General features: G+C 50.4%; 1 protein-coding gene across 2 annotated transcripts; it reads right to left on the bottom strand.

Annotated features, from left to right (window-relative positions):
• Positions 1-11,485: 11,485 nt before the first annotated feature.
• LOC123425564 (zinc finger protein ENHYDROUS-like) lies at positions 11,486-15,131 on the bottom strand. Of its 2 annotated transcripts, XM_045109254.1 has the most exons (5): positions 14,711-15,131; positions 14,213-14,615; positions 13,734-14,098; positions 12,541-13,510; positions 11,486-12,495 (listed from the first exon to the last, which is right to left on the bottom strand). In XM_045109254.1, exons 1-5 carry the CDS (start codon positions 14,799-14,801, stop codon positions 11,763-11,765), a joined length of 2,562 nt encoding a protein of 853 aa, XP_044965189.1. In that variant the 5' UTR covers positions 14,802-15,131; the 3' UTR covers positions 11,486-11,762. The 2 variants fall into 2 exon arrangements, with proteins under 2 accessions (XP_044965189.1, XP_044965188.1); XM_045109253.1 differs by having other exon boundaries at positions 11,486-13,510.
• Between the last annotated feature and the right edge of the window lie 10,982 nt (positions 15,132-26,113).

The following is a 26,113-nucleotide window of genomic DNA, read 5'->3' as shown; positions in this document are numbered from 1 at the left end:
CTAAATTTTATAGGCGTGTTTGTCGAGGAGTTTGTTGCTGCAACGAGGAATACCTGGTCGGTTTCTGAAAGAGCTCTTTTCTTTGATTATTTGAGGTAAAGTCACATAAATTTTGAGTACTTCAACACGGTTGTGTTGCAGTTCGGATGAACGCTTTTGCAGTGGTTCGGTCCCGAGGATAACCTCTCCGCTTTTGGCCACCTACCCGATGACCCAACAAGCTCAAAGGATGTGAGTCGAGCCAGTATTGGGTAATGCGGAATGTATAGGGCATGGTCTGTCCAATAGTTTATCAAGTATGGTTTGCGATCCATCAAAGGGCTCGTTCTTCTTCCCTAAGGGCCCACGATCGATCGATCGTTGTTGGGGCACACGCTTCCTTTGAGCTTCTCTGAGATGCTCTATATGGATTGCTTCCACTCGTAATTGCTCACACTGTCAGGTAGTTTCCATTGCCCAATATTTGTGTATAAATGTAGAAAGATCGGTAAGGCCTTGTACATGGCGGCGGGCGAGGGCATTTAGTATTCCCTCCTTGTGGCAGTTATGTTGGAATATGTCTATAATTTCCTGGTCGCTGCAGTCCGGTATCTGGTTTATGGTCAGGAGAAATCTCGCCCATAAGTGTTGGACTGTTTCCCTTGGATTTTGCGAGACGCACTGGAGGTCCCGCATGCTAGGCTTTTCTGTGATGCTCAGATGGCACCAAGATTGGGAGGTGGGTAAGAAAAATTTGGTGTTTCAACAGAAAATGTGTCTTTGGTATTGTCAATTGTCTCCCACACTATTGACGAGTCCGGAGCACCAGGTTCATGGCATGGACGGTTGGCCGGACACGACTGCTTGCGCCTCGGATTGAATTCGGGGCATTACTCGATTGTCGGACTACTTGGAGAGTCTAGGTTACCGGAAACCAGGATATAGACGGTTCTGAGTCCCGATGATTGGGAGGGCGAACCTTCACTGGTTTCTCAATGGTGGCAATTAAGTGTGTGATAAGTGGGATGTGGATTTCCCTCTCATCGGTTCTGATCCCGATCTGGTCGTAGATCGACGGTTAGTCGTGGGATACTCCCATGGCCTGAATTAAACCAAGGAGCTCGTCTAATTCCTTGACATTCACGACGTCCATGCTTTCAAAATCCATGGGGCCAGCCTGAGGTGCAATTGTTGTCGGAATATTCGGAGTCGTGCAAGATCTACGTTCACCCGAAGATGATTCACATAGGGCATCTGGTTCGTGCCTCGAGGCCGGAGAGTGGTCGAGAGTCTTCTCGAGGGAGAGATCCGCCCCCTCTGATGTCGAGGCGTCGAGGGTAAAAGGTGTTGTCACAATAATTTCTCCCTGGGAATCAGCGGCGACCTCTAAGTTCCTAAACCTGATCTCCTCATCGGGGACAAGGCGTATGACTCGGTCTAAGAGACCAGTTGGATTGGCATGCAGCATGATGCTGCCAAACGCGAAGATCTACCCCGGGACGAAAATGTCCCTAGCGCGGATGTCATCGTCGACAATGAGACGGGCCGTTGATCCTTCCGTAGGTCCACAGCAAGCTCTCAATGAAAGCACCAACGTCGGTGTAAAAACCTTCTCGATTAGGCGGTCCGAACTGTGGATCTTGGATCGATGGATAACAAGGGATGAAGGAGATGTTGTTTACCCAGGTTCGGGCCCTCTTGATAGAGGTAAAACCCTATGTCCTCCTCTTGTTGTATTGATGAAGTAGTACAAAGTACAGAGTTCATCTGTCTCGAGATCGGATGTTGTAATCTAAAACCCTAATCCTAACGAACTTAATCCTTCTATGAACTACAGCCCCCTGGCTTGTATAGATACCAGGGGTGCTAGGGTTTACATAACAATGGTTATATCAAGGAAAGGAATATGCAGATCACCATATTGCCTTGGATTGGACACCAAGTCTTTAGAAGAGCCCATCCTGATTTTAGTATCTTCAATGATGATCGAACGCCCAGGAGTCCGACCCACAAGAACGAATAAGTGGCCCGAGGACCACCTTAATCTTAGACACCCATAGCCACGCTGTTGCATTCTCCACTACCTCATTAACAGCAGGGCGGCGTCATCTGTTCTTCATCCTAGAGTGCCCTAACAATGCAGGAGTATGCCGACATGGAGTGGCGTCAGCGGGACATGCGCAACGTAGTGCACTGGTCCAAGTTCGTCGACTCCGACGTCTCGTCGCCACACATCGCAGCGAATTCGGACCTCGCGTGTGATTGGACCATGGACCACTGAGTGACGACGTCTTCGCCGCCTCGATGGGGAAATGGCCAAGTAAGGCGAGGGTTGTTCTTTCAGCGAGATCATCGCCGCCAATGCTGCCTCCTCCAAGGACCATCGCACTCTACCCCCGACCACTTCATCAGTGGACACGACAGCACTGTGCACGGGAAAAAGGAAGTGGAGGGGATCATCTGCCAGCGTCGGGCGGCTGCTGGGAAGCCCTATCGTGACACTACCCCGTGTCATCGCTCGAAGACCGACGAGTCCAACTCTGGCACTGAATCCGTCCATGATGATGGAGGAGCCACCGGTTAGCCCGACATGGCCTACGAGGTCACCGTCAAGTACAAGGTAGTGTAGAGGTAGTCCTTTTTTAAGGTTTTTAGTTCACCAGACGAAATATCGTCATGTTTTATGTATAAATTATCGACCAATGAGCCGCATCGCCAATACCATATGGTTCTGCCCCCTGCTGCACCGACCCGCCCATTACCGCGTCATCGTCCCTTCGGGCCGTAGCGCTACGATGTGTGGTCCACGCTGTCGCCCCAAGCTCGTCCCCACGGTTGCACCGACCCGCGTGGTTCTGCGTCACCCCTTTAGGGAATATCCCCATGGTGCGTGGTCCACATCGTCGCCCCGATACCATCGCTGAGGTCATACCGAGCACGCGTTATCGCTGCATCACCCTTTGGGCCGCAGCTCCACGATGCAGGGTCGACGCCTCAAGGACTTCATCACTATTTCCCTAACCCGCGCACTGTTGCTCTGTCACCCTTCAGGCTGTAGCACCGCGGCACACGGCCCACTTCGCTGTCCCTGCGCATCGGCTTCTATATGGTATGTTCCGTGCTGCCTCCTTAGGCGTCGGAACGCCACCATCCGCGCACGTTCTTCATCACATTGTTGGTTTCTTACTCGCCTACTTTGACCACCGTCATCGCGCTTCTACCGACGACTGACATGAACCCCACGGGTTGCCTTTCATTTCGTCGACTACATCGTCATCCAGCTCTTCATCTTTGTCCACCACTATCTCATCGCCACCGTCGTCGTCATCTTCCTCGACCACTTCATATACTCCTACAACCATGGTCGACATCAGCATCTTCTTCCCTGCGTCGATTGGGGCCACAACTGTCATAGAGTCCTTCTCTGTTGGCCCCTTAGACGTGGCATACAACTCATGTAGGTCCCCATCTATTCATGCCCGATGCTCACAACACCGACGTGTACCTTCGTACACGACGTGTCCCCGGGTCTGGCAAGCCTCATGTGATGCCTTGTCAAAATTGACTTCTTCCATGTATGCATGCCTGATGCTGGCAACACTAACGATCTTCCCTGACGTGTCTTCGGGCTAGGCAGGCTTGGTGCAACGCCTCGTCCACCCCGTCTTCATCCTGGCGCACAAGTGCGCCCATTACTAACACGAGGCCCCCTTGCGCTAACCAACGACGACTACGTCGACACCAACGACCCCCTAACTCGACATCGACCGTTGCGTCCCTCCCACGGTACCTCGACCATGGCTACACCACCTAACACTTTCAGCTACCTTGACAACAACACAAAGGGTTACTGTCTTGCTTGAGCAACCTCATCGGTTTGCACTCCAACCACAACTTCCATGATGCGTCGACAATTACGACTATGAGGGTGATGTCTGTCGGCTTGCAACCTTCGGATTCTTCTCGAGTCTCACCGTCCACATTACTACATTGTGACTGCGGGGGATTTTGAGTATCGTGACTAGTTAGGAAACATAGGATAGTGTAGTATTTATTTTTACCTTGTCTTGTACTTCAAGTTGATCATATACTTCTTTATATATGTCCACGGGGCTCAAGCAATGAACATCGTTTCTACCAATCCCTTCTCTATTCCATCTACTACGTGTGTTGTTGGATTTCGTTCTTGAGCAGACTAAACTAGTTATCCCTACCAATTCATGAAGACATGTGCCAACCCGTACCAATCTATATACTAATAAAGAAAATAGATATTCATGGTCCTCAAGTTCTCTAGAAAACCCCCTCAAGTTTCTGGTAATCAACCAGCAATACATATTAATTGGCTTTTACAAATTCATATCTTTTAAATCCTAAATCCAAATTTTACATGTTTTATATGAAATATGATTAGAGAATATGTAGAATCTGAATATGATATTATCTTCTTTTAACCATTTAAAAATGATATTTACGATGAAAGCTTTATCGACAGGGCATGATCAGTTTGGCAAAACCAAGATGGAAAACAAAAAAATATCTATAACCACGCATGCACGCCTCGTCAAAAACTCGTAGAAAAATAGATTTATATCCTATGCCAAACGGGAGACTTTTTAAGATTGATAAAATTCAAACGTGTTGTGATTATGTGAACACTGAGACCATCTTCAACGAGAATGGAAAGAAGGATAAATAGAAACACGGGTAGGATGTGGGTTGAAATGAAGGACATGAATCTATTGAAGTCTGGAGTCATGATTATTAGGTTAGGAAGTGTGTTTTTTTAGTCCGTTTGAATGTACGCGACTCATTTGCTAGTAGCTCTTAAATCTTGCCAAATCTGACACCAAGTTCTAAGTAGGTAAAGGGGTCACAAGGAGAAAAAATAGTACTATACTCGATTTTCTGCTTAGCAGATTGCTGCTTGTATGAAATTCATTGATGTGGGTGTGCTCAAATAAGATTGCTATACGATATTTATTTACTCCGCAGTGCAGGTTACAAGTACGGAGTAGTTTTTTTTTTTCTGGGTAAAGCATTCTATTTAGTTTAACACTCCGCGGTGCAGGTTACGACTTATCCTGTTCTCTGAAACTTGTTGTCTTGGATATTTCTGCTCCTTTTTTTTTTTAGGGAGCCTCTTGTTGTTATTATCTCCTATACTCTACAATGGTCTTGTCGCCCCAAGTGATGCGTTCCCAACGACGGCGAGGCTTCATCTGGGAAGAAGAAGCAGTGAACCCGATTATAATTTTCAGTTCCAGTTTAGTGTTTCTTTTTGTAAAAGTCAAGGGCTTAGTGTTATTTCCCTTTTTTGTGAGTCCCTGTGGAGGCTTTGTGTTGTAACCGCTTAGTTTTTAATGAAGCTCTAGGCTCTTCGTGGCCTTGCCTGTTAAAAAAACGGAATGTCTTGAGTTTTCGCTTTTCACTCCACTGATTGGGCTGCGCACGACATGTCAAACCAGCAAAACTGTAGAGTTTGTACGATCTGGGTCCAGATTCTCGACACGTTCAATCCCTTCTGTTTTATCCGAGAGGAACGCGACATGTTTTAATGAAAAGAACCGGTCCTGAGAGGACCGAAAGAAGACTGTAGCCTGACATAAACAACGTATGTTGCCGCCACCATCAGTTTGCCATTCCAGAAGGCCACCAGCACGTGTCGAAGAAGGGAAGAAAAAGACCTTGGTTGGATAGAAAACGCATGTACGCCGTTTAGCCTGTTCCTGACAAAAGAAAATGACAGGAGTCCAAGGATACTTGACATACTCCGTTTCTTTTTTTATTAAAACGGAAGCAAAAGCTTTACTAATTTATTAATAAAGCAGAAAGAAGTTATCCGTTAATAAATGGAAAATCGGACGATACCATCACGAATCGCTGAGCGGCACACACAATTCTAATCTTCGAGCAAGCGACTTCAATTTTTCCGGAAACAAATGTCAACCCAACCCACATAATAGATGTTGTGTGAAAGAAAAAAAAACCGTGCCAAACTCAGCCACCTGTGTCAAGGACAACACAACTCCGACTTTGATAAAAAGCTTTGAAGGAGAACTATGAAAGGGCGGCGTCGCGAAAAACCATCGAACAGACCAACTGTTGCCTATGCTCGTCACCACACGGGCCCTGCCGCCACAACTCCGGCTTCACTGCAACAAAACAACTCGAGGTAATCCCACGAACATGCGAGAAAAGAATCGACTACCGCAACCACTGCCACGTCTCCCACATCACATACATCCATCATCGTTGTCATAGAAGCCTCGACGCAAACATCACCAACTTTCATTGGTCCCGCTTGATGATGCCTAGCTCCAAAAACGAAGCCCTCCAGAAGGGATACGATGCTAGAGCACCGTCTATCATCCCGATCCCTAGACCCATGAGTCTAGGGTTTCCTCCGAAGCTGCGAAGATTGGAGCTCACAGTACCTTGACGATCCCAACAAAAAGGAAAGGACACTTGAAAGTATCGCCATTACCGGCTCCGGACACGCCGGAGACAAGCTTTCTCCCGGCCCAATCTCTCGAGCCCGCACATCATGCATGAGCAAGCTCTCCATCAAGCTAGTGAGGTCAAGCCCGGTCGGATTTGACCACCAACGCATGTCCCCACACTTTGCGACCTTCGAGCAGCAGATCCGCGCCGCCCTGTCCCTTGTGCGCCTGCATCCATCACTGTAGGACACCTTACACATGTCGTGCCTCACCAGATCCGCCGAACTCGCACGTGCCTCAACCAGCACACGGCCACCGATGCAGCGCCGCCCTGATCGACCCCTTGCACTCCCCTGCTTCTCCTCTTGCGAGCCTCAGCCCCGCCCTTGCTCCACATCTACGACACACGCATCAGCACCGCTGCCCGTGGATGTGGTTGCTGCTCCGCGCGCATCCCTTGTTGCGATCGCCGCGCCGCGCGCATTCCCGGATGCGCCCAGCGCGCGCTCGCAGTGCCACCTTGCACGACCACGCCTGGTCGTCTGACGCACACACCGCGAGCCGCCTCGCCCTACCCAGCACTGGATCCGCACCACCATGCGCCGGAATCGACCGTCGGCGGACCGGTCGAGCTCCACGTCACCCCTGCATGCACACGCAGTAGGCCCGTGCACTGCTACCAACCCACGCCGCACTGAAGGACCACAAAGCACGAGACACTTCGCCACAGCCCGCCGGAGCACCGTCCGTGACCAGCCGCCACTGCGCCTCGTAGATCCGGAGCAACTAAACCATCAGGAAGGACGCTCCTCCCTGTTGTGAGTGCATGAGGACTAGACCTACCGCCGCCGGTCATCGGTAGGCTTTGCCCGGAGGCATGAGCCGACGACGGCGAGGGGATGAGGAGGGTTGAGGTAGCCGGGGCCGGTGGATGGGTTTTCGCCCGAGCCGCCCCTAGGAGGGACGTGAGGGCTCTCCCGTTCCGCTCTTTACTTTGTTTAGAATTTGATCAGTACCTATGTACTATCTACTGTTGGTTGATTACAATTGGGCTTCACTCGGTGCCGTTGTAACATCTATATATTGATTGAACAAAAATGTTCTTTATAAAAAATTCAAGGCACGGATAAAAATGTCACAGTATATTTTAAACCTGCCAAAGTTCTAATGGTAGTACATGAAATTTTTAGTGTGTACGGTAGCAACAAGGAGATGAGGCCACCTCCAACGCATGACTTTAAATGAACATTCGTTTTGTTTGGATTTCGTCCGTTCGAAGATGAAAATGTGACCATATCCGTCAGGGTATGCGTTTACGACTGATGTGCGCCTATCGCGCGGCCGCATCTTCGATCACATCTTGTTTCCGTGCATGCAAACTTTAAGAACCAAGGATGTTGGCCGCGGCCGCGGTTCGCACTAGTTCATGCCGGCCGACAACACAGCCGATGGCCTACAGTATCACGTCGGCAACAAAGCGAGCGGCCGACACGGGATTCAGCCTTCAAAAAGGACATGCTTGACGCTGGCAACAAAGCCAGCAGCCGGCACAGGAGCCATCCCTCAAAATAAACAAGTTTTTTTACACTGACAACAAAGCTAGCGTCCGGCACACCACCCAGCCTTCAAAATGAATGGACGACGGCCACGACCCGTCGGATGAGCTCAGTGACCTGTAGCGAGGAGGACGACCGGCCGATGATCCCGTGCTCGCAGCGGCCATGGCAGCGACCGGGAGGATGGCTGGCGGGGGTCGTGCCAACCCTAGCATGAGGAGGGTGTGCGCCTTGAAGATGATGGATTCATTGTCGTCGATGTCGGCAAGATGTCGTGCTTGACGCCGGGCGTTGGCCTGGACGGCATAGGCCATGGCCGCCTTCATCTCCTTCGCTTTTGCCCATCGACCCTGATGGGGTTATAGTTCTAGGGTAGGGTCATAGGCCTGCCCTGTAAGTCCTACCCAAGGACTACCCCTCATAAGGGACAAAGCCCTTAGTCAGTTTCGACTGAATTAAGGAGTCCCCATCGTCCAGTCGGCAACAGGTCCTCGACCATCCAGTCGGAGACTAGCATTCGGAGAACATCCAACTAACCGACTGGCTGCCACTCGGAACATCGTAACCCCCCTGGAGGGACACGGTCGTACGTTTCACTGTGCATTTATTAGCATTTAGGACGTAGGTTACCGGTAACGTACGCATTCAATCGCCACTACTCCACACCTGTACCGGAACCGTTGTGGAGGGCAGCGCACTCTATATAAGCCACCCTCCCCCTCTGGTGCAGGGGTTAGAAAATCATTGTATTTCATATTTCACTCGACAACAAGCTCCCAGAGCATTGAGACGTAGGGCTATTACCTCCACCATAGAGGGGCCTGAACTCATACAACCTCGCCGTAGCTGGGACTCTGCCCATCCTTTTCGTACCCTACACATCTACTGTCAGGCTTATACCCACGACAGACCCCTTCTCTTCGTCGTTTCGGCGTTGAGGATGACGATCACCTTCGGCATGCACCCAGATCGAGGTTTTCTAGGACCCTTGGGACCCTTCTTCTTCGCCACCGGGCACACGGCCGCGGTTGCATCACCGGGGTTCGTCGTGTCGTCCATGAAGGAAGGAGGGAAGGGGGCGTGCGGGAAGATTTTGATGAAATGAATGAAAAATAAGACGGATGTGTTCCCGAGAGGCGGGCCAGGGTAAGACAAGGACGTGTGTTTCGTCCGTCCACATGTTGTTCGTTTGACCGCAAACGCAATTCAAATTTTAAAAAGGAATGAATCAAAAACGAAAAAAAATATATTTGTCAGTTTGCTCCCGGTTTATGTCCGTTTATCCGGGCGACGATTTGGGAACGCACTAGTTGCGTGAGGGGTACGATTCGATTCTACTGGGTGGGGTGCCCCACAAGGTTAGACGATCCCAAAGCTGAGCGCCGTCAATCTACTAAACAGCTTTAGCTTATCTCTCTAGGAGCTAGGTAGATCTAGGCCCCTCCTAGGCGAGCGTGCCTGTTTGCTTTCGAATCAGGAACTCGTGTGTTCGGGCATCAGAACGAGGCAGTAAAAATCGTACCGCTGCGACTGTACACTGCCAATTGCACCTGCGGCCCTGATCGAACGATCCACTCGCCCTGTTCCACAGTTCACACCAACTCCAACGGACCCATTTAAATGGACGGTAATTTTGTCTCTTTTTTATTTGTTTAAATCAATCGTCCTTTTTCATTTGTCTGTTTTTTTTTTGAATTGGTCGTGCATTCAACACAGACGATTCATTTTATGTCCGCACATTTAGATTTAAAAGGCCTCCATGCCAATGCTCAAGAGTTTATACCGGCACCATACTAGCGGCCGGCATACATTGCCACCCTATATAAAACTATCACGCAGTTCATGCTGGCACACTTTTCAGCAGCCGGCACACATGTCAGCACATCGAAAGGGGCGGAAATTCGACCACCTCATGTCGGCATGTGGTCATGCCAGCACATGTATCAGCATAAAGAAAAGGGACGGCCTGCATCTTCTCGAACCATAGCCTCTTCCTAGGCGACACGATGTTCAGATCAACCTTTATGATCTCCATGCCCGTCTTCATGCTTGCGAGGGTCACTTCTTTCGCCTTGGTCTTGCCATTTGTGGCCTTCCAAGGTCATGTTCTCGAGGAAACAGTTGGTCGGTCATCGTCGACGACCGACTGCATTCCGTCGAACAGATTGCGGACGCCGGTGATCATGTCGGCTGGCATCTCGCGCTGGCGTTTCCTCATGCCTCCGGACGATGATCAGCCTGCCACCGGCGTGGCGTTGAAGTCGATGGTCACCAGCGCGGGCGTGGAAGGGGCCACGATGCTCACCTCCGGCGAGCGTTTCCCGGAGAAAGCGGCTGCCTTGCGGGTAAATGTGGAAGCCAGGAATCGGTTGCGTGCAAGGCACGCGCGGCGACTCCGGCAGCATCATCCGAGGATATGCTGACAAGCCCGTGCTGGCCGCGGCCGCGGCAACGACGGCGTTGACATCCTCGTGCTGGCTAGAGTTTACCCCTAGGTACAACAAGGCCTCCCTCGTTGTCGCCTTCACCCGGGCATTGGTGTCTTCCTGCTGCACGACAGCGACGATGGCGGCGGCAGCAACTCTCTCATCTCTTGCATCCTGCGCGTGCCTCCGGCCCTTCCTCTTGCTCGACTCCACGGCCCGCTCCTCGGGCTTCAACTCCTTCTTCTTCTTCTTAGACGACATGACACCCTTACGGGGGGCGCGGGCCTTGCCTTTGGTTTCGGCGGCGGCGGCAGACGAGGCCATAGAGGCGATGGCAGCCTTGAGGTCGTCGTCCATGGCGGTGGAAGGGGCGCGGGAGCGAACGGGAGGGTTTGGGGAAAAATAGAGGACAAAAGTGGCCGCTTTGCCGTCGACTTGCGGACCAGGGAGGAGAGTAGGTGCGCGCGGCTTCACTTCCTGTCCACGCTAACGTAATCAGGCTCAAAATTAGCCTGGAAAATGGATCGCAGACAGACAAAAAAACAGATGCACGTTCTTTAAGATGATACGTTGGGTCAATTTTTTGTCTGCGTGAATCCAAACGAACAGCACTAACAAAATAGATCGTCCCGATGAAATTGCTCTTACACCATACATTTCTCGAGACAAGAAAGAAAAGAAAAGGTCGCCGTCCGTCCCTAGGCCGTTCCTGCTGCGACAGAAACAACTTATTTGATAACCCTATACCAGTGAAAAAACAAGTAGAGTAGCACGATACGCAAAGCGATTGATGCTCCATCGCATTCACCGGCGACGACATGGCCAACAGAACGCAAAGCAAAAAAGAGAGACGACCGGCTTCTTGAATGAAAAGAAAATTCCCGCGGTGATTCTCAAAAGCGTAGAGGCTAGGGCTCGCCTGAGGATACATACATAGTTGGGCCGAAATATTGACCGACAGCAACAGGCGAAAACTGAAAAACACCTTTCACATGCCCCTTCGCTGTCCCAGTCTCACAACAGCCTTTCCTTTTCCGAAGCAATCCTTCGTCGGCAATCTGGCACCACAAGCTATCATCAGTAAAGGCAACTAACCACTCTACTTACCACTTATACTGTTACCTGATTGCATCTCGACAGGAACAGGGCACAAAGGTCACAAGGATCAAATTCGCTCTATAGTAATAGCTTTTAATTTAGACAGGAGAGGAGGGAGGGAGGGGGGAGAGGGAAGATCTATATACAGGTTCTGCAGCTTACACGGTTCTAGCTTTTCCTACCACCACCCAACACAGCAGCTGAAAGAATGGATGAGCCAAAGCACAAAAGCCCGCTAAGGTTACAAAAAAGAGAACCTCTCACAGGATCGTGCGGCCGTTGGTCTTTCTCTGTGCCTCCTCCCATGGAGAGGGCGCCTGTGCGGCAGACCCCATGTCCAGCTCTCCACCCACCATCAATGCCGGTAGGCCACCACCGTTGGCCGCCGTGGAGCCGCCGCCCATGGTCCCTCCGATGCCAAGCCCAAGGAAGTCCAGAGTGGCAGGCTTGGGACCGAACAGTGGTGATTGCCCCATCATCAAATCTGGCAACCTTGGATTTGAACCTTCATAGGCCAGGCCAAGGCCAAGGCTACCAGATACCATCGGCCCAGGCTCCATATCCATTAGCTGGTTATGATTATTGCTCCTTTGGTGCCACTGCTCTGGATTGTTATCAGCCAACCTTCTCTGTGGAAGCTGGGCCGGTGGTGAGTTATCCATGTACCTTCCTTGTGGTAGCCTCGACTGTGGCAAGCTATCAATGTACCTTCCTTGAGGCAGCCTGGGTAGTGTCGAGCTATCGATGAACATTCCTGGTGTTGAGTAATCAGTGAACCTTCCATGAGGTAGATTAGATGGCGGTGAGTTGATGAAGAACCTTCCTTGAGGTGGATTCGATGGTTGCGAGTTTTCGAAGAACCTTCCTTGAGACAGATTTGATGGCGGCGAGTTGTCAAAGAACCTTCCTTGAGGTAGCAGCTGCTGGGATGGCAGTGAGGTATCCATGAATCTCCCTTGAGAAAGCTTGGATGGCATCGAGTTATCGATGAACCTGTCTTGAGGTAACCGGGATTGTGTTGAGCTGCTGTCGATGAACCTGTCTTGAGGTAACCGGGATTGTGTTGAGCTGCTGTCGATGAACCTGTCTTGAGGTAACCGGGATTGTGTTGAGCTGGTGTCGATGAACCTGTCTTGAGGTACCCGGGATTGTATTGAGCTGTTGTCGATGAACCTGTCTTGAGGTAACCGGAATTGTGTTGAACTGCTGTCGATGAACCTGTCTTGAGGTAACCGGGATTGTGTTGGACTGCTGTCGATGAACCTGTCTTGAGGTAACCGGGATTGTGTTGAGCTGCTCTCGATGAACCTGTCTTGAGGTAACCGGCATTGTGTTGAGCTGCTCTCGATGAACCTGTCTTGAGGTAATCGGGATTGTATTGAGCTGCTGTCGACGAACCTTCCTTGGGGCCGTTGGGATTGTGTTGAGCAATCCATAGACCTTCCTTGAGGTGGCCTGGATGGGGTTGATGAGGAGGAACTTGCAAGACCAAACTCCTTCAAGAAAGATGTACCTGCTTGCGAAGCTCCAGCCTCAGCGGCCTTCTGCAGGAGCGCAGTTGCGGAGATGTGTGGTGCTGGAGGTGGAGCAAAGGTGCTGGGGTTGCTTGCATCTGTCTGCGGGAACAGAGAGGATGGTGTGCCGATTGCAAGGCAAAGGAAGGTGGGATCAACACCGATAAGATCACGCAGCGATCTGCTCTGGGGAGTGGTGCTTTTTGTGGCTGATGCAAACAGCCCCGCAAATGTGCTAGTCGTCGTTGCTGGCACGATGGAATTGGATGCGCTGCTGACTGTGCCACAACTGGTGCTGCTGCCATCTGTACCAATGGCATCCGAGGGCGATGGGAGGAAACAAGGAGGCATCGGGGTATCATTATCTGGCAAGTTGGAGTCTTCTAGTTCAGCATCGCCGTAATTATCTGCTTCCTGGAAGCAAACATCTTCATCTCGCTTATCTTCCTCCTCTTGCTTGATATCCACAATTGGCTCCACAACCACCACTGGCTCTGTAACATATAGGCATGGTACAAAAGAACAGGTCACTCATCATTGTTGACTGAATGATCATAAGGCTAGCTAAATTGGGAAAGAAACAAGACTGATGCATTCCTTTTTTTGCTAGTGATAAGAAATAAAGATGGATTAGGGAGAATGAGTTTGCTATAAATCTAACATGGTCTATGAATAGGTAGTAAGACAAACACATTGCAAAATGCAAAAGAAGCATACCATCCAAATTTGGCACAATTGCCACCATTGGGTGCTGCTCCTGTGGCATTGGAGATGGCGGCGACGGAGTCCGCTGTGGCTGTGGCTGTGGCTCCTCCCTTGTTGCCTCAATGTGCTGCGGCTCATCCACCTCGGCCACGGCAGAAGTCTCATTTTCATCTTCTCCCCCCTTGCCCTCCTCATCTTCCTTCTCCTTGTGCTTATCCACATTCTCCTCTTCTTTTTCCTTGTCCTTGTCTACATTCTCCTCAACCTCCTCCAAATCAGGTGGCCGAGGCGAAGGCGGCGTCGGAACAGCAAGCACCCTGCCTGTCTCCTCGACGAGAGCGCCACAGAAAGCGCGATGTGTCACGAAACTGTCTCTCCTGAATCAATCCAGCACGCCGACTGATGAATGAAACAAAAGTACAAACATTTGTCCCTCAAGGGAAGGAAAAAGGAGCCATCGAAATTGGGGGGAACCGAGCTGGAAGTAGTACCTGGTGAAGAGCGTGCCGCAGTCACAGCGATACTCGCGGGTGCCGCAGGTCTTGGCATGGGCCTTGAGGTCGGCCTGGACGGCGTAGCGCTTGCCGCAGCGTGGGCAGGCCCATCGCTTCTCGCCGTGCTTGCGGCAAAAGTGCTTCTTGATACCCGTGAGGTCCCCGAGCGCGCGGGCGGGGGAGTGGTGCACGCAGCCGGGCTCCGGGCAGACGTAGACCCTCCGGCGCGGCGGCGCCGCCCCGGGGCCGCGCTGCCGCAGCCGCCACGGAAGGTTGTGCCCCCGGCGGTGCAGCTGCAGGTTCTGGTCCCTCTGGAAGCCCTTGCCGCACACCTCGCACACGAACCGGTTGGTCGCCATGAGCGTCCCCGGCGACAGCGCGATCACCTCCGCGTCCGGATCTGCACAAGCACACGGAAACCGACCACCGTCAGACTAAGAAAGCTCGCGCGAGCCGTACCAACAACCCCGCAAAATCCGAAGCACGCGCTCTCGCCTGGCGTCCCGGGGAGGTTCCTCTTCTTCTTGGGCGGCGCCGGCGTCGCGGCCGCCTCCGGCTGCTCCGGCTCCGTCGGATTGGGCGGCATCCCCGGTCGATCTGGCGCCGCGGCCGCCGCTCCGCTCAGCTGACAGTCCTCCAGCTGCCCTTATCGGCGCCCAGACCCGCGTAGGCGAACGGAGGGCGCGGCGGCGGCGGAGGCGGTGGACGGAAGATTTTTTTTTCCCTCCCTCTCTCTCCTCCTTTCTTCGCTTCCTCTCTCGCTGGCTGGCTGGCTGGGTTGGCTTGCTTTCGATTGGGGGTTGGGGGTGTGGGGAGATGGATGAGAGGGAGTCAGAGCGGCCGCGGCATCGGGATGAGGCGTTGGCGGTGCGGTGCGGTGCTCCCTCGCTCGGGTGGGGAGGGGGGGTGGGGTGGTGTGTACCGCGCGGTGCCAATCCGGCACGTTGGCTTTTGGGTGCGGGGTGGGTAGCGTCCCCTGGCCGCCGTCGGATTCCGCGCCGTGATTCGTGCGCACGTGGCCTCGCCCTGCCGTTTACTGCCCTGCGGGGACACCCTTTTTGGTGGCTAGCTTGCCCCCTTTTAAATCCACCCCCACACCCCGAGAAAAATCGTCCGTGTCCATCCAATCCCCTCCATCACTGCGCGGCGCCCTCCCTCTCTCCCTCCCCCCCCTCAATTCCACATACGTATCGTCGACCAGCCCATACCGTCGCAAGGACTACTGTGCAAGTACAAGTACCGGTGGTACATTTATGTTACGTATACACCAATGAGATGCTGCTGCTGCTGCTAGACTACTAGTACTACATACTGCTGGGTCCCTCAGAAAAATTGGAACGTATTTAATCGTCAGGTGAGCGAAGATGTCTGCGGGCCGGGCGGCTAGGACGGAAAAGGGGGAGGGGGAGTCGTGTCCACCCCAGCCAAGGGAAATGGAAACGGAACCACGCGGTGGGCAGCGGTTGGATCTCCCCGGAGCCGATAAGGGCGGAAAGCGACGCCGGCCCCAGCTAGCGCGGCTGCTCAGAGATCGCCGTTATCCACATGGCGGTGGGGGTTGTCGTGTCGCCCCGCCCCCGCCTTGCGGCACGGCACGGCCACGGCGGGCAGTAACGGACGCGCGACGGCGCGGGCGTACGTATTCGCGCGCAACGGACCGGAAAGAAGTCGGCGAGCGTATTCCCCCACGCTGTCGAGGGCGGCTGACTAGTCGCTTGCCGTGGGGTGACGGGGCAGGGGGGCCCGTTCCTCTCTGGCCACCGGGCTGGATAGTAAACTCGTGAGCTAGAGCTTGTTTCTTGCAAAGGTGGACTGCCAATAAAAAAGTTTACTTTTACGCGTTGGTGGAGCTCTTGCTGTTTTTTTTTCTTTTCGCCTAGGTTTCGTCGTGTCGATGGTGGAGGATATTTTAGGTGCCGTCGCGTAGACCCACCTCCTGCGTGTGTGTGTGTGTGTTGGATCCATCACCGCGTTCGTACGGAGGCCAAAGCAGGCAAGCGACGATGACACTTGCCGGCAATGCCATGGAGATGGGCGCCGTTTTGGTGAACGTTTTGTTCTGCTCCTTCTTTTCGCGGGGTACAGTGCGTGCACTTCTCCTGAAAATAATACTCCCTCTCTTTCAAAATAAAATAAATGACTAAAAAACGACTCAACTTTGTAATAAAGTTAGTGTAAATTTGAGTCACTTATTTTGGGATGGACCCTCCCGCAAAAAAATAAATCAACCCATATGCTCATAAATACAAAAAAAAATAGCGCGTTATACAAAATAACATGACCCCTAAAAATATGCTATTAGCGTGCTATAGCGTGTTATTGACGAGACATTGTACACTGATCAATTTAGCAAGTCAATTCTCTACACGCTATATCGTGCTATTAGTGGTGTTATAGCGTGCTATTAAGTGTTTAATACGGACTACATAATGAGTGTATGTATACATATTTTAAAGTATATATTTATTCATTTTGTTTTATATGTATCTCATATTGAAAATCTTTAAAAGAACTTATATTTAAAAACAGAGAGTATATTGTTTGACTTTTTGTTGAGCAAATATAGACTTTAGGAGCTCAACCATATTTTTTTATGAATTTTACAACATGTCATATCTTAAAGATTATGATCTTGACGTTTTAAAGTTACATATATTTCCTTTCTCCTTGAGAGGAAAAGCAAGATAATGTTTTATAGCTTTACCTAGAGGTAATATAACTCCATGAACTGATTGTTACAGTAAGTTTTTATCTAAGTTTTGCACATGTGTAAAAATTATGCAACTTTGTTTACACATAACAAGTCTTAAGCAAGAAGACCGTGAGCCACTAGTGCTTGCGTGGCATCGCATGAAGGAGGCTATAAGGAATTTTCCTAACCATAGAATGGAAGAATGGTCAATTCTTCATATGTTTTATAATACCCTAAATCTATTGAAAACTATGTTTGAACTATTGCAAGAGGAACTATTATAGATAAGCCCATTGAAGATGTTAAAAATTTGCTTGATGAAATGCAATAAAACCATGCCTAATGGCATGTTGACGGGGCTACAACCAAGAGAGCTAACGCTATTGAAAAAATAACACAGAGTTGACCGCTGAGCTTGATAAACTCATTGTAAGGACCGAGGGTACATCAACTAGAGGGTGGGTAAATGAGAGATTCAAATTTTCTTTCAAAACTTTGAATGAAACCTTTACCACAACAACGGAAATAAAAGAGTGAGTAGATTACTGAAGAACTTAAGATTGGCACAAGTGAAGGCAAATCTAGATGGGGTGCCGAGCAAAGTTCTGGAGGAAACGATTGATAATTATATTCGCGTAGTAACTCATGGCATTCACATATATGATAGTAGCACAACGATTTAATACCTCAACTAACATGACATAGCAACTGGGAAATACGAGCTGGGTGAATCCTAGCCCAAAAAGATACAAAATGAAATGACAGAGGGATATCTTGACAGGATGCACGAAAAACATGAAGTAGCATGATAAGGAATACAAGTTAACTACACATAATCAAGATAACCATTGCAAAGCACATTTGTAAGGTGAGACAAGAAAGTGGGCCACTAGTGCTCGATGGTGACAATTGGTTTGGTAGATCGGTTCACTCTTCTACAAAATATCTACATATGGTTGGAAGGATTGTGATTGAACACACGAGAAAATCTCTCTACGTCCTATTACCCATCAACTCAAAGTTGATCAGACTTCAGTTGAATTCATTCGGGGTAGATGCTTGTCGGTGATCTCCAAACCTTCAACAAACTTAGTCTTCGGTGACCATGACTACTCTTGGTTGCCGAAGAGTGACTTGGAGATAACAATTAATCTTCATCACTCAAGCCGATACCTATCCATCTAGAGAGTGTGCAACTCTCAAGAGTGATAGGTCCAAGAACTCTATCTCAGATCTACTGTGAATCTCAACCACTATCTAAGTTTTTGTTCTTGGTTTTTGTCGGGCCCGTGGGAATGGGGGTATCCAGGCCCGTATGCCTGCAGGCCAAGGCACGACACATGTTGTGGGCCGAGCAAGCGCCTACTTTGGACTCCACAGCCAAGGCCCTCGCGGAGGCCCCGCCATGCGAGGTAGATGTCAGCGAACGTCGTCGGGAGTCACGCCAAGCCCCCTCACGAGGACACCTCTCGGGGCTGTCCTCGAGGCTCTCGCGGGGTGGGCTAATCTAGGATGGCTCGGCGGGGTCAGACGGTCCTGCGTCATTGCATGGGTGACGCGTGCTGCGTCAGGCGGTGCGAGGAGGTGTGCCAGCAGGCGCAGACGAGGAGGCTTTCCCCTTTTGTGCTAAGGGAGCAGGGCCACCGCCGGTTCCCAAAGCAATCCTTAATGTTTTCCTCTTCGATGCAAGAAGACCAGGATGGGAGGATCGCCAGGGCAGGAGGTCATCCCCAAGCCGACAATCGCGTCACAACATGAAGCTTTTGTAGGCGGATACAACTTTTGCGAGGATAGGCTCGAGTCCCGTCCCCTTCAAACTGGCTGTTGTGGCAACCCTCTGGTCTGTCTTTAGAGGGAAGAGGATTGGGGGCAGTGTAAGGGATGATAGGCCGCCACCCTAGAGGGGGTCGACCCGAGAGCCTGCCAGAACACATCCTTGTACTCTCTCTCTCTCACCCCCAAGCAATCAGGCAAGCAGGAGTAGGGTTTTACATCGCGAGGTGGCCCGAACCTAGGTAAACTACAGTGTCCACTATTCTTCTTCCTTAGCTCGAGCATGTCGGAGTGTTGTCGTGAGGTTGCACTGTAGAGAAGGGCAGAAGAACCTGCGCACCCTAGAGTTTGAACCTCTTTGGGTCCCCTGTAATGCCCAAGATGCGACCCTATCCTTAATTTGGCACGGGGGCCTCGTCAGGGATAGAAGCGCATCTCGTCGTTTCGCAAGAATGGATATCGTTACAAGTACATGTACTGAAGACAAGAGCATATGGAATTGGCTTACACTCGCCACAAGCTACATCAGAGTCACATCAGCACAATACATAAACATCATGAAGAAGAGCAGGGTCCGACTACTGATGAAAACAAACAAGAAAAGAAGAATGACGTCCATCCTTGCTATCCCAGGTTGTTGGCCTGGAACCCATCCTAGATCGATGAAGAAGAGGAAGAAGAAGCAACTCCAAATGAACAATCGACGCGCTCGCGTCAAGTAACCTTTACCTGTACCTGCAACTGGTGTTGTAGTAATCTGTGAGCCACAGGGGACTCAGCAATCTCATTTCCAAAGGTATCAAGACTAGCAAAGCTTAATAGGTGAGGTAGGTTAAGTGGTGAGGCTGCATCAAGCGACTAAGAGTTATATGAGGTGGCTAACTTACACGTACAAGAATAAAGAGGGGGAAGATCTACGCATAACGGACGTGAACTACTAATGATCAAATGAATGATCCTGAACACCTACTTACGTCAGACATAACCCCACCGTGTCCTCGATGGGAGAAGGAACTCACGAAAGAGAAAATCACGGTTACGCACTCAGTGGGCATATTTTAATTAAGTTAACTTCCAAGTTATCTAGAACCAGTGTTAAACAAAGTTTCCATGTTGCCACATAACCGCGGGCACGACTTTCCGAAAGATTTAACCCTGCAGGAGTGCTCCAACTAATCCATCACAAATTACCACAAGCCGCATAGAAATCCTTGATCACGAAGCTCGCGATCTCGTCGGACTCCTTAGTGGAAAACCTCAACTCTGAGATTACCCAAAGCATCACCGGAATCCCGATGCACAAGACATTCGTCAAAGGTAAATCTAATCCAGCAAGGCCGCCCGACGTGTCGACGATCCCGATAGGAGCCGCGTATCTCGTTCTCAGGACACGACGGATGAGCGATGGTTACCACGCCAGACGCTGAGTTGCCCCGGGTAGCGTTAGTAAGCTGCTCTGTTTTGGACCAGCACCATCAGCACTGGCCCTCCCTGTATTATGTAGAATTACTCCTCGGGTTCATGATGCCCTATGCTTTCAGTATTAACAAAATTATTGTGTTGGGCAAATGTAGTACCAATGTTGGGCCTTGCCAGACCAGCTTTAATATAAAATGAATTATCAAGGGGGTCCCCATAACAACCCCGATCGTGTTAGGAGCGCTCAATTATGGAACATAACACCGGTAGCCTAAACTAAGGGGGCAAAGGTGGAACAAAACACCAGGCTACAAAGGCCAAGCCTTCCACCTTTTACCAAGTATGTAGGTGCATTAAATTAAATAGCAATTAATATGGTGATATAACAAGGAACCCATGTTGTCACATGGAAGCAACTGTACCTGCAACTAGTAACGCTAACACATGGTAAAGCAAGCAGTAACATAGCCAAATAGTGGTTTGCTAGGTTGTGAACAGGTTGAAGGTTTTCGTGGCAATGTTGGGAGGCTGATATTTAACATGTGGTAGGCAACGAGACATAATCGATAGAAGCGATAAAACTAGCATGGCAATGATAGTAATGGTATCTAAGGAAATGGTCATCTTTCCTGAGATCCCGCTTGGAAGAAGAATGACTCCCTGAAGCAGACGAACCGACGTAGTCGAACGGGTCCTCACAATTCGACACGCTTGCGGAACTCTATCGAGACGAAGCAAACCGAAAACAAGCATCAACACACGATATTCACCACGGCAATGCACAACACATATGATGCATGAACGGCTGAACACATGCAAGACATGGCATGGCAATTCACGACAATCAAACACTACACATTAAGTGAAGTTCAATATGCAACGAGTTGCATATTGACGAAACTCCACATACGGATTATTTAGTTCTATCCTGATTAGGTACTCGGCAATATTAAACCTTATTAAACATGGCAAGAGGTGAAGCGCAATTAATCTACCTATCTAGGCATTTTAAATGAGGTCGGAAATGACATATAGCACCTCTGAAAGGACCTCACATGTTAATTTACAATTCTGTCCAGATCTGAACTAACGTGTTTAAATGTTTGTTAAACAGCAAAACAAATAGGTTCACGTGATTCTACGCGTCGTTACAAGCAATTTCCACATAGAGAACATCTCCAACGGAGCTACGGTTCAAAAGATACGAACACCGCAAGATATGATGGCATGAATGCAATATGTGTGCAAATGGCATCCACAACATTTCAAAACACACAACCAGCAAGATAATATAAAACTACACGAGAGTCTAAGCAAGTTTCATATAGGACACGATGAAAATGGAGCAACGGTTCAACAACTACGAGCTAAACAAGAAATCACTACAATCTGCCAAAATCAGCCACATAACATTTTCTACACCCCACAACTACGAGCTACACAAAACCAGTATACTCAACCAAGGCATGAGGTGGTAGAGGGAAACAATCACTACAACATACTACTAACAACATCTAGCATGGGAGCATGGATCACTAGAAAAAGAAGTCACAAAATGGCATCTCACACACTATTTCAGACTTAGTGAAAACCACAATTTATGAAACTGCAGTTTTCGATCTGAAGGCATATTGACAGCAGAAAAACCATAATCTACAGGACTCCAAATGGCATGAAAATTCACAGTATGCTAGAGAATCCTAAAGTCTACAACTAACTCCATTGCACCAACCTCAAAAGAGCTAAAGAGCACCAGATAAAATCAAGACAAGACAGCAACAAAATATAACAGATTTCAAACTTAGAAATATTTCAACATCTCCAAATCAGCACTATTTTCTAGCAAATTGAGAGCAAGCAAGCCACACCTAAACATGGATTTCTATTGCAACCAAAATTACCAGGGGCTAGACTAAACATCCAAGAGCAACTCTCTAGTTGACAACTTAATCATATCAAGCACGGAATAAATCCCACAAACTAAACAAAAGGGCAACATGGCAAAATATCACGCGCACTAACTTGCTCAAAAGCTAAAACTAAATGCACAGTTAAATCCTATGGATTTTTCTACCCCGAAAACATATATAACATGAGGGGTTGCAGCATAAAATCAACGCCACACGTATATGCGGGAATATGTCCTAAACGCGAAATAATAAACTAGCGACTAAACCCTATATGCAATAATACCAACGACTACTCTAAAATACATGGCAAAAGGGTTCCTAAAACATGAGCTTTTGTCTACGGGGTTTGAGCAATCCGGACACGCGCGGAAATAAATACGGGGCAAGCACCTATCAGGACAGCACGCTAAACTAGGCATAAGGCAAGCCAAACTACGTCAAACATGCATGCAAGTTATAAATTACGAATCTACGCGCAAAACTACACAAGATCCTTATATAGATTATCTCGATCCGACATATGGTTTCAAAACTACGAGCGTTCTAAAATTCTATTAAATCCTGAAATAACTAAATCCGAGAATAATCCTATAATCAACTACTGGGCCGAAACTGATAAGCGCCATATAACTAAACAACATCCATGGCGAGGGTTAGAGGCAGGGGTGCTCACCTCGGTGTTGGGTAACGTAGCATAAATTCAAAATTTTCCTACGCATATTCAGATCTTCCTATGGAGAGACCAGCAACGAGAGAGGGGTAAGAGCATCTTCATACCTTTGAAGATCGCTAAGCGGAAGCGTTGCTAGAACGCGGTTGATGGAGTCGTACTCGCAGCGATTCCGATCTAGTGCCGAACTACGACACCTCCGCGTTCAACACATGTGCAGCCCGGTGACGTCTCCCGCACCTTGATCCATCAAGGAGGAGGGAGAGGTTGGGGAAGAACTCCAACAACACGACGGCGTGGTGTGGATGGAGAGACGAGGTCTCCCGGCAGGGCTTCGCCAAGCACCGGCAAAGAGGAGGACGGAGAGGAGCGGGGCTGCGCCGAGAGAGAGGAAAAACCGTGTGTCTCAATGGCCAAAAGTGCCCGATATATATAAGGGGAAGGGAGAGGGGGTGCCACCCCTAGGGTTCCCACCCTAGGGGGTGCGGCAGCCCCCCCCCCCCAGATGGGAGGTGCGGCGGCCAGAGGGGGAGGAGGGGGTGGCGCACCAACTGGTGGGCCTTAGGCCCACCTGACTTAGGGTTCGCCCCCCCTTTTCTCTCCCCTGCGCATTGGGCTGAGTGGGGAGGCGCACCAGCCCATCTAGGGGCTGGTTCCCACCCCCACTTGGCCCACCTTATCTCCCGGGGTCGTTGCCCCCCTTCGGTGGTCCACCGGGGCCACCTCCGGTGGTCCCGGTACGTTACCGGTGACGCCCGAAACACTTCCGATGTCCGAAACCATCTGTCCTATATATCAATCTTCACCTCCGGACCATTCCAGAGCTCCTCGTGACGTCCGGGATCTCATCCGGGACTCCGAACAACTTTCGGTAACCTCGTATGACAATTCCCTATAACCCTAGCGTCATCGAACCTTAAGTGTGTAGACCCTACGGGTTCGGGAGACAGGCAGGCATGACCGAGACACCTCTCTGGCCAATAACCATCAGCGGGGTCTGGATACCCATGGTGGCTCCCACTAGCTCCACGATGATCTCATCGAATGAACCACGATGTCAAGGATTCGATCAATCCCGTATACGATTCCCTTTGTCTGTCGGTATAGAACTTGCCCGAGATTCGATCGTCGGTATACCTATACCTTGTTCAATCTCGTTACCGGTAAGTCTCTTTACTCGTTCCGTAGCACGTCATCGTGTGACTAACTCCTTAGTCACATTGAGCTCATGATGATGTTCTACCGAGTGGGCCCAGAGATACCTCTCCGTCACACGGAGTGACAAATCCCGATCTTGATTCGTACCAACCCAACAGACACTTTCGGAGGTACCCGTAGTGCACCTTTATAGTCACCCAGTTACGTTGTGACGTTTGATACACCCAAAGCACTCCTACGGTATCCGGGAGTTGCACAACCTCACGGTCGAAGGAAAAGATACTTGACATTAGAAAAGCATAGCATACGAACAATACGATCTAGTGCTAGGCTTAGGATTGGGTCTTGTCCATCACATCATTCTCCCAATGATGTGATCCCGTTATCAACGACATCTAATGCCCATGATGAGGAAACCATGATCATCTATTGACTAATGAGCTAGCCAACTAGAGGCTTGCTAGGGACACATTGTGATCTATTTATTCACACATGTATTACTGTTTCCTGTTAATACAATTATAGCATGAACAATAGATGATTATCATGAACAAGGAAATATGATAATAACCATTTTATTATTGCCTCTAGGGCATATTTCCAACACTCGGGCCTCGGGGCCGGCCTGGTGGGAAGGAGGAGCTGGGCCGCGGGGCCTCAGGGTGAAACTGGGCCCGGGAGGCCGACTGGGCCGTGTGGCGCTCCTGGCCCACGCGGCGGCGCATGCTGGAGGCGACCCGATGGGACGCTGCCCTCGTCCTCCCATGCTCGAGCACGAGGCCAGGCCATGGCGGCTGGCCGGCGGCGGCTTCAGGCGGGGCGGCGTGCGGGAGGACGGCGAGGCCGACCGGATCTGCCCGGATCCGGGCCGGGGTGGCAACCTGAGGCAAAGGAGGGATATCCGGCGAGGAGCTGCGGAGCGGGATCCATGGCGGCGGCGGCTTGCAGGCTCGGGCCAGCGGGGATGGAAATCGGGCGGTAGAGGATGGCATTCTACGGTGGCGCACCGGCCGATGACGGCAGCCTACGCCAGCGGGAGGGCGAGGCCAGCTGCGGGCGCGGGAGCGAGGGCACCCGACCGGCTACTGCCATGGGCGGAGCTCGGGAGGAGCTGCTGCTGCGGGGAGCTCGGGCCCAGATGGGCTCGGGTGAGCCCAAGGCGGGCTCCGCGGGCCGGCGGCTGGAGGAAGGAGAAGGCAGGCTGTGGGGGGTGGCGGCTAGGGTTAGGTGGGCACGAATTTCGAGGGAGAGAGAGTGTGGCTACCTATTTATAGACGTAGGGGCTAGGTTTATGCGAATCCGGCCCCGTTTTCGCCCACGCGATCGGAATCGAACGAACTCGAACGCGGCGTCGGCTAAGTGACAGTATAGTGTAGGCTAGTCGAGGAAGAGAGGGAAACGGTGCGGCGCGGCAACGTGATTTAAAACACCAAAAAACGTCCGACGGTAGACCGGAGACGGTGCCCTACGGTCGACCGTTCGGGTACCACACAGACTCCGATTGCGACGAAATTTGACAGGCGGCCTAGCTACAACTAATTAAGACGGCACGCCAAGTTTTAACCCAATCACAGAAAGTTTTATTCACACTTTTAAAAACAAGATTTAGACGATGTCGCGGGCGCGTGCGTGTGTGGTCGGGCTCAGAACGGGCAACGACGAGAACCGACAACTAATAACGGATGCACTTTTGAAAACTGGCGGCAACGGGATGCCGATGCAATGTGGATGATGCGCATGATGCGATGATGATGCGACAAATCAAAATAATCACACGACGGAAACGGAATAGAAGGGGAATCTTCTGGAACGTTGATCTCGGGTTGTCACATCCCCGGAGCCATAATTCTGACATTTGGCACGCCACACAAGGGTCATTCTTCGGCTTCGTCTCGTCTCTAGCTCTACCAACTCGATGGCTCACGCGCATCGTGTGCGCGCCGAGCGTCGGGCGGCCCGCGTGCCTGATACGTCCATTTTGCATCATGCTTTCATGTTGATATTTATCACTTTATGGACTGTTATTATACTTTGTGGTACCATACTTATGCCTTTTCTCTCTTATTTTGCAAGGTTTATTTGAAGAGGGAGAATACCGGCAGCTGGAATTCTGGACTGGAAAAGGAGCAAGTCTGAGTCCTCTATTCTGCGCAACTCCAAATGGCTTGAAAATCAACATGGATTTTTTTGGGAATATATAAAAAATACTGGTCGAAAGAAGTGCCAGAGGGGAGCTACCAGGGGCCCACAAGCCTGGTGGCCGCGGCCTGCCCCCC

Source organism: Hordeum vulgare, chromosome 2H (genome assembly GCF_904849725.1).
Source record: "Hordeum vulgare subsp. vulgare chromosome 2H, MorexV3_pseudomolecules_assembly, whole genome shotgun sequence".
Taxonomy (NCBI): domain Eukaryota; kingdom Viridiplantae; phylum Streptophyta; class Magnoliopsida; order Poales; family Poaceae; genus Hordeum; species Hordeum vulgare.
This window is presented reverse-complemented; position numbering and strand designations above follow the sequence as displayed.